Raw genomic sequence first — 14,799 nt, forward strand, 5'->3', positions numbered from 1 at the left:
GTGAATTTGGATTTAGGTGTAGCGAGTGTATGTATGTGCATCATATCTTCTTCTTGAGGTGTATTCGAATCTGGCATTCCTCGTATGTAGTCCTAAGCGCAAGTCGTTTATTCTTTATTTTTCTTCAAGCTTTCTTCTCAAGGTGTACATATATAAAAAATTGTTCCTGAAATGATGTATCTGCATGAATCTAGCTGTCTCCCGATAGAAATGTTAATGAGTGAATCTCTTTCCTCTAATAAAATGTACGTGTGAAACCAATGTAGATTTAATCTTCAGGAAAATATGGGTAAATCTTGCCTATAAGTCAAGATGATGAATTCTGACCGTGGAGTATTCCACTCGACATACCAGATAAAAGACAAAATCAGTTACGTGAAAAACATTTTATTACAGGATAAGAAACTAAGAAATGTTTGGCACAGGCAAATGATACACATGTACACATAAAAGACTAAATAAGTTATCATACATGTAGTATGTAGCAGAATACTTTAATCTCATTATTATAAACGTATCTAATATGTAACAAAACCCTGGTTACATGTCCTTACCATCTATAGCAACACAGCAGTGCTACCATGGTTACTGCCACCATAGCAACCAATCTTCACTGTAGCCTTAGGCACAAACATGCAACACTCGAGTATCAGTTCAAGTCATATTCTCCCAACAACTTGCATTACCTACGGACAAAATAGTTAACCTGAAAACAATAGTTGATGAATACAAATTCTGTATTCATATCGTGTGAGCCAATTAATCAAAGAGTCCACAGCCATCTTATTAACCCTTACTGTTGTAAATTATGGATAACATAATTTTGATTTTTGGAATGTTCTTCCTTAAGGTTAGTATTCTAATATTTGAATCTTAACATATGCTCTTCCAGACATGATTTGTTTGTAATTCTGTGAAAACATTTACTTTACAATCTGCTTGTATTTTACTGGACAACGCAACAGTCAGCAATACTCCATCAACATGGTGTTATAATTAAGTCAGGATCAGACAGACCAGCGATTAATATTGAGCAAGGTCACGTAAGTACAACCACATTCACCGAATCACCAAGCCTTTCCATCCATTCTCCTTGTGACAAGCATTGGTTACTTGGATATGATCTTTCTTGGAATCCCCTTGGGGTCAATAATAAGATATTTAGTTGGTCGTATTACTCTTCCAAGACTCACATCAAGTAACAATTCATACATTGATCGCAGTTTTCAATAAAAATATTCTCTTACAATTTCGCTATTTTGCATTGTAAATAGAACAAATCTAAACTCCAGTACATGATTAGGATATTTCTTTGAAGAATACTTAGATATATATCAATGTTTAAGCTCACTAAGCAAATGAAGACATATACAGATACACGTCACACTTGGATCAAATAATGCAACATTATTCAGGTAATAAACATACTGACCAATGAATCTTTCCCTCACTCACACATCCAAACACACAAGGACCAGAAAATACTGGAATCATCATCTTCAAGCTTCTAGCTATAATTATTATGACGTCATGCTGGTGAATTCATTGACAATTCCGTCCCGGGAGGACAGGGGTATGTATACCAATTATTTTTATTTGTTTTTCAATACACAAATACAAAATCGTTTTCCCATGAGTCATAATTGTTTGGATTGTAGCTTCAAACATTGGCATCTGACAACAAATAATTTGTCCATTAATCTGGGCAAAAATCATCAAGAAAATAAATCAAACGGTCCACAAGAGGATGTGCATGGTTCACTGATGCTGCCTTTCCAATTCTGATAATAAATCACACTGTGTTCCTGTTACTGAAGAACTCAGAACTCTACACTAACTACAGAATACAAGACATTCAACATGTCTTTCTGTGGGCAAAAGTTCTTTCTTATAGACAAGCTACATGTCCTTCTATTATGGGCAACATTCAAGATATGCCTCTGTTATTGGAGACATTCAACAAGAGTCTGTTATAGGAAACATTCAACATGTGCCTCTGTTATGGGCAACATTCAAAATGTCCATCTTGTGTGGGTAATATTCAACATGCCCTTTGAGTTACCAAGGTTACAGGCAACATTCAACAAGTTGTTTTAGGATTATCCATTAAACAAATACTGTTTTTTAAAGGAATTATTTTAACACTTGTTTAAAAGAATCATAATCCCTGCTAACACTCTCAGAAGTAATATTCCACATATTTCTGTAGACAAGCAGTAATCAGCTTATTTTTAAGATACTACATTGCATCAATTTCTTTTCACACTTGCTGATTGACACCAATAAAATATTTGATACCAAACACCAAAAGATGAGGTTTAACATTTATCATTCCAAAATGCCAAATTACAGATGACATTCTGCAACCATCACAACCTATGATCTATGTTGTCATGAAAAAATCACAAATTCTGTTAATAAGTATTGTGGCACTTGTTAAGTTTTTTTGTTTTTGGGTGTTGTTACTGCAATTAAGATATCACTGCCAACTGCCTCAAGCAATAACTGATGGACCATGTACAGATTTTGTCATCGATATTATTGCACGAATAAAATTATACATGGAAAACTGAATGATGACTAGTCAACCTAGATCTAGCCACTGGGATAACAAGCTTGGTGTTTTCAATGAGACGCTCCACTGAAGCCCCATTGTCATGAGGGTACAGTCACACACAACATGCCAGTCTTTGACATACTGACAATTATTCTGTATTAGGTGGTAATCTGATTCAGCAGTCCACACTTAATAAATGAGTTTTAATAGGCTTTTGACATTTACTTTCTTATTAAAATGAGTCGGCTTAATGCATGATCCCAAACGTTACCACATTAGTGAAACCCAATGAACTGTTATGGTGTCCACAAGCCAAGTATTAAAACCATGAAAACTCCTTTAAATAGGCCACAGAATAACAGCAACAACAATAATATAATATCCACTTGTCACAGAGTTCCATAGTGTTTTCCCATATCCCAAGCCCTTACTGTGACGCTACAACTATAATTGAACTCTAGATTTTCAAAAAATTGGTTTGCAGGTATTAATTTCCCATCTCACTTTGGATCCTTTTAAATTTAATTGGAATTGCTTGTTTCTAGCAAAATAACTTATTTTCAAAAACTGACCATTTGTCTAAATACTGAAGAATAGAACAGGATACTCACATAATTACCATCAGTTAGAATGTAGAAAGCTGGCAGTATAAGTTTGATGAAAGTTGATTACTTAAGTAATATTGATCAATCTATGAGTTTACAATTGGAGTAATGACATATTTTCTTATCAGGATACTAATCATGAAGATATTGACTGATATATGCACTGTGAAATATCTTTTTCTTTTCTTCTAATGAACATGTCTCTGAGCATGTTGACTGGAATTTTATTCCTTGATCCCCACTTTGTGAATACGATGTAAAACATACAGACATTTGTTAGTGCAAAACCCAGAACTGTACACCAAATAGTTATTGCTTTGCACTGGTAATATACTAGAAACTAACAATTACGTCACATATTGAAACAGTGAAAATAACCCCGCAGGTCCCTGTTTAGAGGCAATGAAGTGCCATGCGACCAGTCTTGATCACACCACTTTGACTCCCAGGCCCTGTCAGAAATTGAACCAATCCCAGTCCCACAAAGTGACCATAAATGTTACATGTAAACATACACTTACATGATCCATGAGGTTTGCTGTTGGAATCATATATATATATATATATATATTTTAAAAGCTTAAGTCATGACACCTTAATTTAATTCCTAATTTTAAAAATATTACTGATGGTACAAAGCTGATTGTCACCTGTTTCTTGAAACTAGACACCTGCAATGGTTAGTTTGTTTTCAGTAAGTGATTTTCCTTGCAAGTTATCTTTACTGTCATCCACAGAACAATATTCCCTGCATGATGATAATATACATGTCTGTAAATTACAAGTCCAACATATTTTCTTGTTTCATGAGCCCACCGTATGTTAAAGATAACAAAACAATAATAACATTCAGTTGGGATTGAAAAAATGCTTGTTTGTGGAGATCATTCTACATAGTATTTACTGTTTACTTTCAAAGGAAATAACATCCAGCCTCATAACAGTTTTCAGTTTCTGCCTGCCTCCTGAATGTTTGCTAGAAAATAAAGGGGGGAAAATATGGTGGACTGGCCTGATTGAAACTTTATATCTCACCTGTGCACTGAAAAGACAATCCTTAAAGCAGACATTAGCTCAGAATACACCATCCCATCTGAGGATACAGTGCCACACTCTACAGACTGGGGGAATAAAAATATAACACTTCTTATACCATGGAATGAGCAGAATTTAGCCTGAATGCAAAACATCTAAAACACAGGTGATGATGATAATTTTGAGTCGTCGATCACACTTCCACCATCTGTTCCATTCTCACACGTGGTCTTTCTGACAGGGGCTCTACAGTGACTTGGGCTAGCAGATTTTGTCCTACTAACGTTTGCAATACTTGTCCCTAGCCTCTGGCTTCCTGTTGGACTTTCACGTGACCTTGACCTCACACCCTGACCTGGCCTTGGCCTAACTCTTTGAGGTCTTGACCTTTCACCTTTGACTTCTGCTGCTGAAGCACCAGTAACTGTGGTTGTTTTAGCTGGTTGTCGAATTCTTGGAGATGGGGACCCTACCCTGGCGGTAGACCCACTTTTCCCCCCCATTTCAGCTTTCAGCGACCTTGCAGCCTGGGCCTCAGCTCTTGAATGAGGCCTCCGGGCAGTGGTAACATTTGAACTGTTTGTATTAGCCTCTCGTTTCACTGTGGGCTTCCCAACTTCATGACTGCTGGTCTTGCTACTTGGTTGCTCTAACTGAACTTTTTCCTTTTCTATAATATTATTCACAAATGAAAAAGCATCTTTTGATTGACTGCTGTCTGAGTCTTCCTTTGTGGTCACACCAGCAGAACCTTGAGCCGGCTGAGGGGTTTCTTGTTGGCCACTGTCGTCAACACCTTCTGACTTCGCTTTCCTCGACCTAGTCCGCTGCACCCGTCCTCCATCAACATCCATGCTGTTGCTAACAGGCTGTAAGATTGCACGATCAACTCGGCACTCTTGTTCCTTCTCCTCCAGGTCCAACAAGCAGACGTCAGGGCTTTTTTTGGTGGCCTCAGGACGATCAGTGTCATCTTCTGTAACAAGATATATTCAGTGAATAGGGTTTAACACTTTGTTTAAAATATTTCAAACCTGGTAAGGAAACCAAGAATTTATTTCCTGGGTGTGATGTTTTGACAATGGTACAAGAATCTGTATCAAAACGTCGCACTCACGTATATTAAGGAAGTTGTTATCCATAAAGTTTGTCTAAAATGCCTATCAAAGAAGTTAAACAAAAAATGGTCTCCATCACGAATTCTGCAAGAAGTGAAACTTATGATGATCATGACTGATCAGTGAAAAACATTAAATAATAACGTCTCTGATATCTTTGCCTGAATGGTGTATCAGGTATGGGCAATACTTTCAACAGAATATACTTGCCTTCAATGCTGATCTGTCTGGGTCTTCGGCTGGTCTCACTAATACTGACTCTCAGTCTGTGTTCACTTCGACCAGTGTTCACCTTGAAGGACTGGGCAGTCACTGGGCTGACAGGGGAGACAACTTCTGCTGGCGTGGGACTTGGGGGTTTCTGTGCAGCTTTTCTCTCCGCTTTCATCTTCTCTTCCTGTTCCAGGAGTCGGTATGACATCAGTTTGATTTCTTCCTCCAGAGCAGACAGACTCTCCTCACTCTTCTCCACCTGCTGCGAAAGCCCCTGTGGTGGCAGGGAGGAAGTGCAAGAACAAATTGATGAATCATTTTGTCTACTTCTCCATGCTTTGTAGGTACCGTATATTACTGTAGATAAGCCGAATTTTGAGGACCAACAAAATCAGTCTGTAGAAGGGGGTCGGCTTATCTATGGGGTCGGCTTATCTATGGTAATATACGGTACATATGGGTCTATTACTATCAGGAGTATCAGACATGAAAATAACTTGGCAAAATGCGCAGACGAAACCTGTGACACATGTACAGGAACACACTCATTTATCATTACATGTGAACAGCTTGACAAGGATATTAAAACATTCCAGTGTGAGATGAACATTTCATCAGCCCAGTCACTACTGCTTAAAAACATTTCTAAAGTGTGTGTGTTTTGTGTCCGTGTGTACATTAAGTAACAGTCCAAATCAATTTGTGGAGATGGACATACCTGTAGTCTTGTGTGGAGGCTTGTAGACATTCCCTGAATCTTGTTGATCTCAAGCATGGCACCAGAACCAGACATAAACTCACCCCTATGTGCATGAAGAAAAAGACAGCATGGTAAGTTACCCCTAGAACTAAACATGAGGCCTATCAGTTACACTTGGCAAATGCATGATACTGAATTTACCTGAATCATTATTGCAATAAATTGAAAATTGTACTTCCTTTTGCACCATCGATATATACCTTGAACTACCTGAAACGTGTGGTTACCAGACATACAGATATTTGGGGAGTGGGGTCTTACTGGAACTGGTTGATAACTGTGGTGAGTGAGCCCCCCTGGGGGTTGACGGTCAGGTTGCCTCGAGTCTTGTACTCTGTGTGGGTGGTGTCTCCCAAGTTGATCACTCTCATTGCAACCTTCTGGAATTTACTGCAATAGAACAGGTGCTTGAGATCACTTAAACATGGACTCTAGTTCTTTATCACTTTACACAAGACCATAAACATTAAACCAACAGCCATATCAGTCCTCAGGATTACAGTTTACCCAGAGTAGCTGCAAGTGTTAAAAACTTGTCTTCATAATTTATAAAAGCAATAAGCCCACCTTCCTTTTTTATGTAGCGTATTACATCTCAATTTTGTTACCACATTCTGTTACCCTCGACCAATTAGCCACCGAAGATATATCTTGAATCTGGTTCAAATGAGGGTCGTGAATGATATGATACACATCATAACATAACAGAGATATGATGCACTCGGAGACAGGGAATGGAAATCAACCTACCCATTGTGGTTACGAAGAAGCGCATGGTCGAAAGTGTGGGTGGCCTTATTGTAGGACAGGGAGGCGGAGCACAGGAGGAAGAGGAAGTTACCATCTTCCTCCACAGGCAGACTCTCGATTAAGTTACGATGCAGGTTAGTTTCTCTCAGTGACGGACGTAGAGTTGAATTTCGACGAAACTTGTACCAACCAATCAAATCCTGAAACAAAAGCAATCAATTTAAATATAGAATTTACTTCAATATTTTTTGTTTTTTTTTAAGCATACATGTATAAGCTGTCATGCATACGGTGTTAATTATCAACACAGTGAATGTGTTTACAGTGATCACAAGAAACTTAAGATTAAAGGACCGCCTCCGTGGTGTAGTGGTTAGAGCGTCCGCCAGGAAAGCGAAAGGTCGCGGGTTCGATCCCCGACCGCGTCATACCAAAAGACGTTAAAATATGGTATTTGTTGGTCCCTGCCTGGCTCTCGACATTAATGGGTACAACAAGGACTGGTCGGCTCGGAGTCAGTATAATGTTTCTGAGTGGGGTATTCATGCTTCACTGCGGCATGGTATCTCAGTGGGCTAGCACTATAAAACCAGCTTACATACCGCACATACACATACACACGCATGCACGTCATCATATGAGCGAAATATTCTCGGGCACGACGTAAAACCCAATTTCACCTCACATCACCTAAGATTAAAGACTCTAAACCCCTCTCCATTATCAGAGAACTGGGAAACAGTACAATACTTGAGGGAGTTGTAATATGGGGCAAGGAGAAGGGATGTGTTGACTTCAGGTGTGTTTTCTTGCAGCTACTTAATAATTTCTTATGATCTAGCTCGTAAAATATTGGTACACTGGGCAACAATAAATGGCTTCTCATATACTATAGTATCAATGTGCAGATTTGAACTCAGTTTCTCTCAGTGGAAATGATAACTCCATCACCCAGTTAATATACACTATGTCTTACCTGGTGCTTCCCTTGCAAAAGCGTCATTGCTTTGGTTGGATCCACTCGTCCGACTGAGTTGTAGAGTCGGTCCTCATTTGGCCAAGGCAGGTACGAATAGACATCTTGGAAACAATAACAATGTTACATTAGGGGAACCACTCATCTTATATATATATATATATATATAGTCATGAGCATCATTCTTAAACTGTTCACTGCAAGATACACATTTTGCATTAAATGCATGATTAATTACTGTGAATTATTTTATGTAACTATTATCAATATTCCATTAATATGACATCTGAGAGTGAGTGAGTGAGTGAGTATGGTTTTATGCTTTTAGCAATATTCCAGCAATATCACCGCGGGGTACACAAGAAATGGGCTCACAGTCACACATTGTACCCATGTGGGAAAATCGAACCTTGGTCTTTAGCATGACGAGCCAATGCTTTAACCACAAGGCTAACCCACCGCCCTTCACTGCCTAAGACAACAGATATGGACTTCATACACTGTATTCATGTCTGGAATCAAACCCGGATCTTCAGTACATGCAGTAAAATAATCTATCCTATTTGCAAATTACAAAGTTGACAGAAAACTTACATATGACAGTTTCAACTTTGCAGTTGCTGATCTGCGAGTCACTAATCTTATCTTGAACATGGTTGACAATTTTCCCCAAAAGATAACCTTCCTGAAAGAAAAACAAAACAGCATATGTTTCTTTTCCTCCAGCATATAAATTTGAACAAACATTGATATGGTCACATCTCAAAATATTTACACATGCAAGGAAATCAAACCTTGAGAATCACAAAGTGACACTTCCTGACAGGAAGCAAGTGTCGCAGGAAACCATCCCTGTACACAAAATAGTTACATAGGATCAAAGTATAAGGTTACCATAGTTACTTGGGTATACACACATGGCCACTTGGATGATTGGGACATGGAAATGTTTGATGACATGGTTTACAAAATGCCTTTTGTTATCACAATATCAGAACATCTGTCAGCCCGATACTTGTGAATGTCTGGAAGTAATTTCTTGTTGCCACCAAACATGCTGTGTAACAAACCAATTCGTTAACATTGAAACATGTAATAGTCGGCTTTTGTCCAAGGTTGTCGCCTCTGACACTTGTCATATTTATTTAAGAATGCACCTATCTGTCATAACGGTTATACATGGTTAGGATCACACAGAATCAACGTAAAACGTGTCTGCTGTTATATCAGACAAGATGACTCAGTGTCACACCTCCCGTAAAATTGATGACACTCGGGTCTTGAAAACAACATACGCAGTTTTATAGACAGAGAGATAGAACGTAATAATTATTACTTTAACGTGTTGTTGACTCGCGACCTGAATGGCAAATAAACTGCCTGTCATTACCATGATTCACAATAGTTCATTTCTAAATATAGGCTAACTTACATCTACATTACTACTTTGTTAAACACGTTAAAATTCCTCATAATATGGATTTACGGGTATAATTACTAATTGGGTACAAAAATACTTGTGGTGTTAGGCATTATAACACAGAAGTCATGTTCATACTTGATCCCCTGGACTGTTTATTTGATCGTAGAAGAGGGATGACAATACAGTCCCACTGACACTCGCCGCCATTTTCCCCCCGACTGATTCTACTTCCGGTTTCATTGAATTATCCAGTCAGAACTTCGACAGCGAAACATATATCTCGGAGCTTACGCTTCGCTTTTGAAGTTCAGCGGAGTTATCCGAGAGGATCCGAGTGTATTACCGAGTGTCTCTGTTTACGGAAGCGAAAGTGACGTACTTATTTTTGAGTAAGATCTACTACGAAATTAGGCGATAGATATAGGCGGAAATTATCGTGTACACAGACGCTGTAATAGTTTCCGTGTTTGTCCACATGACAATTACAATGTCAAGGAATGTGATTCTTACATAAAGTATATGCAATCATAGATTAATAAACACGGACTTCTGACGATTATCGTGTACACATATGCGTACTCCAAAGAGTTCAGGAGTGAGTGAGTTTAGTTTTACGCCGCTTTTACCAATATTCCAGCAGTATCACGGCGGGGACATTGTACACATGTGGGGAATCGAACTCGGATGTTCGGCGTGACGAGCGAACGCTTTAGCCATGCACTAGCTAAGTTACCCCCACCGCCCAGATCAGAAGGAAGGGACTCTAACTTCATATGTCTGTTTTTGTTTTTTCTCTAATTACATGAACAATTGTAAACCATGACACTAACATATAAAAGACAAATTTATCTTAAATACATCTGAGTATTTACAATGTCTTTGAAGTAAAAAGCTCATAATACAGTGCAAGTAAACACTGCCGTCAACTTACGATATCCGATGGGAAATTAATTGAGTGTCTTCATCAGAAGGTCCTTAATCGAAATGATGTTTAGGTGAAATCTGTTTGTTGTACTTTTGAAACAAACATATACACGCCTGAACAGGTCCAGTTCTCACAAATAAGATACATAATACAAATGTATTGTTCTTACTCCCAGAGGAACATTGAAAGATTCCTGGGTTTTGCACTGCACACAAACCTTATCCCCATGAGTACACCGTGCCATTTTAGAAAATTGTCAAATGTTACATATGTTATATTTGGGATTACACTTTCTTAGTAAAGTACAAAATCTGGTATATTTATTTGGATTGAGTCACATCCGGGATTCGAACCCACACCCTCAGAGTCAGCACACAAGGCCAGCCGCCTAACCTGCTCAGCCACCGCGACTTCCACAAAAATGGAAGTTGGACAACTGGTAGTCTGCTGACTGTGTGTACCTCTCTGAGAAGTGTAAATTGGCAAAGCTCCCATGGCCGAAGCTATTTTTAAAGATAAGTTCAGCATTTGCATACAAGCAATAATATTATATATTAAGAATCGTCCATACATGAGGAACCCAACATTCAGTCTGATTTGCTGTCTCAGAAATGCAAAGAAAATCAGTAACAGGAAATTGGCACTTTCAGCCCCCTTAATCGTTTCAACCCTTCCATGTTATGCTCCAGCTCCAGATAACCTGCTTTAATTAGTAAAATAAACTCCGTTTAAACAAACCCGAAGGAAAGACACCGAGGCCAGACATTTGAAACTTTACTGAAAAAACAACTTCTTATCCACCAAAATGCACCAACTTTAGGTCAAATAAATACATACAGGAACGACACTTATTAGCGTCTCCTATAGTGCCTTGTAAAGACACAAGTCTCAACATATTCTCTTAGTGGCAACAGCACAAATGTGACGTATCTTTCAGTTTTTCAGACAGCACTATCTATATACATGATAACAATATATCGTGTGTGTATTTATTGGAAAATATCGCACAGTAGAAGAAGTGAAGCGTACGTACAATATCTTCAAAAGTATCTTACTCGTGTCCAGCTGGTGAAGGAGTGACGAGCTTCTTGTAGGTAACTTTAAAATGTTCCTGTTGACAAATGAAAATTTATTACAAGACATAGCTGTCGGACAAACGAAATTATTAATATAATTACAGGAAGTCAAAATGTCTTTGAAGACATGGATATTTTTCACTGACAGAAAACATATTTCACGTAAAACCAACACCTGAAAAGATGATTTCAAAGCTTTTGAAAAGAACCACCATGGTTTAGCTTCCTCCAAGCGCTATGTTTCCCTTGATTTTGCGCTTAGGTGGAAGACAGGTTCATTAAACCAGAAACCATATAATAAAATATTATATGGACTCTGATGAAACCCGGACTAGGTCACTCACGTATTTAGTCCGTACCATAAATCACGTAACAGAGGCGGACGCAGGATTTGGGAAAGGGACAGTGTGTGGGTATGGATGTGGATGGGAGAGGGTATGCCCGATGGCGCAGTTAACGTGAAAGGTATACCGAAAATGAAACAAACAGGCACGCACCCCATCCGCCCCACCCCATTCAACCGCCCGTCCGTACATGTGAGATCTCAAGGTGGTTGGTATGGTAGAAGTGAGTGAGTATGGTTTAAGCAATATTCCAGCAATATCACGGCGGGGGACACCAGAAATGGGCTTCACACGTTATAACCATGCGGGGAATCGAACCCGGTTTTTCGGCGTGACGATCGAACGCTGTAACCACTAGGCTACCCCACCGCCCCTATATGGTAGAAAGTTACGTTATGGAGTCGACTGGTTCTGCTGGTGCCACACAGTACACTGGTCTACGTGCGAGCCGGAGTGTTGTCGGATGGAGGAAGCGCGTAAGCGTGAGATACAGCACATGCATAGCGTTACGTGTTATGGTGTATCGTTGCGTAGTTCATCAATGATTATACGATTAATTTGAATCTTCCCTAACTAAGCAAAACGTGATGCCTAGCAGTGAATTTAGACCAACGAAGACGGGCGTTTTGAATGTACATAAATAGTAATGCTGGCTACAGGAAGGATTACGCTGAACTGTGCAGTGTGCGAGATGGTATATACACGTCATGCAGTTGTGAAACTTTCCACAAATGTTGAGTAAGATCGAGGCTAACCTATCTGGACATGTACGTGTCAACTGATACGCTGTTGAAACATTATGACGCCATATTGCTGCATTGTTCAGAACATTGCGATGTTATTCATCTTATCACAGATATTTGTAGACTAACAACTAGTCTCTGAAATCACCATATTTTACCGAAAAAACGTTCATAGTAAACAAAATTAATATAATGAAAAGGAGCCCTGAGACTTTCTTCATTTCCTGAATCTGTGGAAATCTAGACTTGCCACATTTTCTAGACTTGCGTGGGCGTTCTAGGATATATTTGCTTCAGGGTCTGTATGACAGAATAAGATATTTGGTTCTAGGTTTCCCCGTTTCAACAAGTCTTAGGTGATGTGTTTGTATTAATTTTGCCCAGTACTTCTTAAAACCACTACTTTCATTTCAGAATAACTCGTTATTGTTTTGTGTTCTGATGACTCAATATTAAACATTATAATCTAAAATATGTATTTATGCATTTACTAAATCTTAATGTCTATAATTTTGTCAAGTGTACAATCCGTATGTAATTTAATGGTTTCATAGATACTTGTCACGTGTTGCTTTGTTAAAAATATTTTTGTATATGAAATTCCTGAAGATTTTATGTATTATTTATAACCTTAGCCCTTTCCACACTGCGGTCGTAGCTCTACAGTCGCAAGTCTACGTTCATAAATTTGAGGTCCAATCACCATAGTGGTTTTGTGTTATCGGGTCATGGCCTCACGAATACATGTATTTTTAAACCAATGATTGGAACCTGAGGTTGCTCTTAGTTCATGCACCATCTTCTTCTCCAACACGGAGAATCAACACGAGTTAATGGAAGAAACATACGTTCCTCGAAGAAGTAACGGACAGAGGTTACACGGTCGCGCAGGCAGGCTCTTCTCATAGCATTAATTAGCCATGGCCTCAAATCTCGCAGCGAACAGAGAAAGAACTCGGAAGACTGATATTTACTGACGTTGTTGTTTCTTCATATGAAATGAACACGTCCTGCCGGAGTTGGGTATTAACTGACCATTTGTCTTAATCAAAAGAGGGTTTGTTGGAATACGACTCTTCGGTGGTGCAAACTGTCGGCATTATGATATAACATGCCGTAATTTACAAAAAGGATCCCGTTGCATTTCTTTTCCCCTTTCAGTATATTTGTGTTCCCGTTGCACCATAACAAACACATTGTTGCGTCACTACCGCGGTCTACCTGAAACAGCCCTGACGTGTGTGTAGAATGTTAGGCTTCAAAAGCCGACTCGCTGCCAAGGCACACTTGGCACACACTGCCTGCTATATCTATAGAAATCCCTCTGACATACACCCCAGACGCGTTCAGACCCAAACAATGCTAAATAGTTGCGGGGGTTACATTCCCTGGAATATAAGGGTATATCCCACAACGGTGAAGAACTGGAATACAAACCCTTTGGAATACCAGTTACCTTGACAACGTGTACGTTATGTAGTACCTCATAGCCAGCTTATAGTTGATGACTCCCAGATGTGTGAAATTAAGTCAGGCTTTTATCTCCCCGTGCATATAATCACCATCATCATAATTTAGTTCAGCATAGCCTAGAAGACTAACGCTTGGTCTTTGAATATATACAATATGATAAAACAAATAATTTCATATAAAATGTAAATGAGCCCCAGTGAGATGAGAGTTTCAGATTCCTAAATCTAGACTTGCTTCATTTAGGGCTTTAACATTGCAGAAATGGCTGGACAGACGAGAAAATAATGCGGTTCAGGGACTGTGAGGCGGACTAACTACACGGTGATGAAATTGTATGGATACTGGTCCGAGAGGGATGACATGTTTATTAAACTCTCATACCTGTTCCCATCGACACAGTCATGACCTTTGTACGCACTTTGTAGGCAGTATCAGACAATTACTGTCTGGTTGTTTTGCTTAAACGTATATTGCCCCAGCATGTACCCGTGTACGAGTGGTAGTAAAGGTGGACCACATAGCCTAGAGGCACTGGTCCATGATACAACGATTAACAGCAACCACACTCGTGGTGTGTGTATAGTATTAGATATAAATCTACATTGCAAGATTTCTTGTCAAAACAACATTGTCAAAGGGCACCAGTAAAATAACTATATGTACAGCATGAAATCTTGTGTATTTGCTTGGGATATATACATCATACGTCTGCTGTAAACAGTCCGAAAATTATACTCATATTCTATACATACAATGAAAAGTCTTTCTTGTTGATAGGAACATTTGTTAATATGTACCAGT

The 14,799-nt window shown here is 39.0% G+C and overlaps 1 protein-coding gene across 1 annotated transcript; it reads right to left on the reverse strand.

Moving 5' to 3' along the window:
* Positions 1-371: 371 nt before the first annotated feature.
* On the reverse strand, positions 372-9,664 carry LOC124274592 (BRISC complex subunit Abraxas 2-like). Its single transcript, XM_046709957.1, has 8 exons — positions 9,573-9,664; positions 8,609-8,699; positions 8,015-8,118; positions 7,039-7,238; positions 6,550-6,678; positions 6,247-6,331; positions 5,526-5,802; positions 372-5,173 (listed from the first exon to the last, which is right to left on the reverse strand). Exons 1-8 carry the CDS (start codon positions 9,642-9,644, stop codon positions 4,353-4,355), a joined length of 1,779 nt encoding a protein of 592 aa, XP_046565913.1. The 5' UTR covers positions 9,645-9,664; the 3' UTR covers positions 372-4,352.
* Between the last annotated feature and the right edge of the window lie 5,135 nt (positions 9,665-14,799).

The sequence above is a fragment of the Haliotis rubra genome, unplaced genomic scaffold (genome assembly GCF_003918875.1).
Source record: "Haliotis rubra isolate DU_JTF1 unplaced genomic scaffold, ASM391887v1 Scf192, whole genome shotgun sequence".
In the NCBI taxonomy this organism is placed as follows: domain Eukaryota; kingdom Metazoa; phylum Mollusca; class Gastropoda; order Lepetellida; family Haliotidae; genus Haliotis; species Haliotis rubra.

What these genes read in the sequence shown, in the direction of transcription:
- LOC124274592 (XM_046709957.1), bottom strand. Translation starts at nt 9,644, where the DNA reads ATGGCGGCGAGTGTCAGTGGGACTGTATTGTCATCCCTCTTCTACGAT. An exon ending in CTTCTTCGTAACCACAATGG is followed by an intron (nt 6,679 to 7,038) that starts GTAGGTTGATTT and finishes GTTCTATTGCAG; the next exon opens with TAAATTCCAGAAGGTTGCAA. An exon ending in CAGACAGATCAGCATTGAAG is followed by an intron (nt 5,174 to 5,525) that starts GCAAGTATATTC and finishes ATCTTGTTACAG; the next exon opens with AAGATGACACTGATCGTCCT.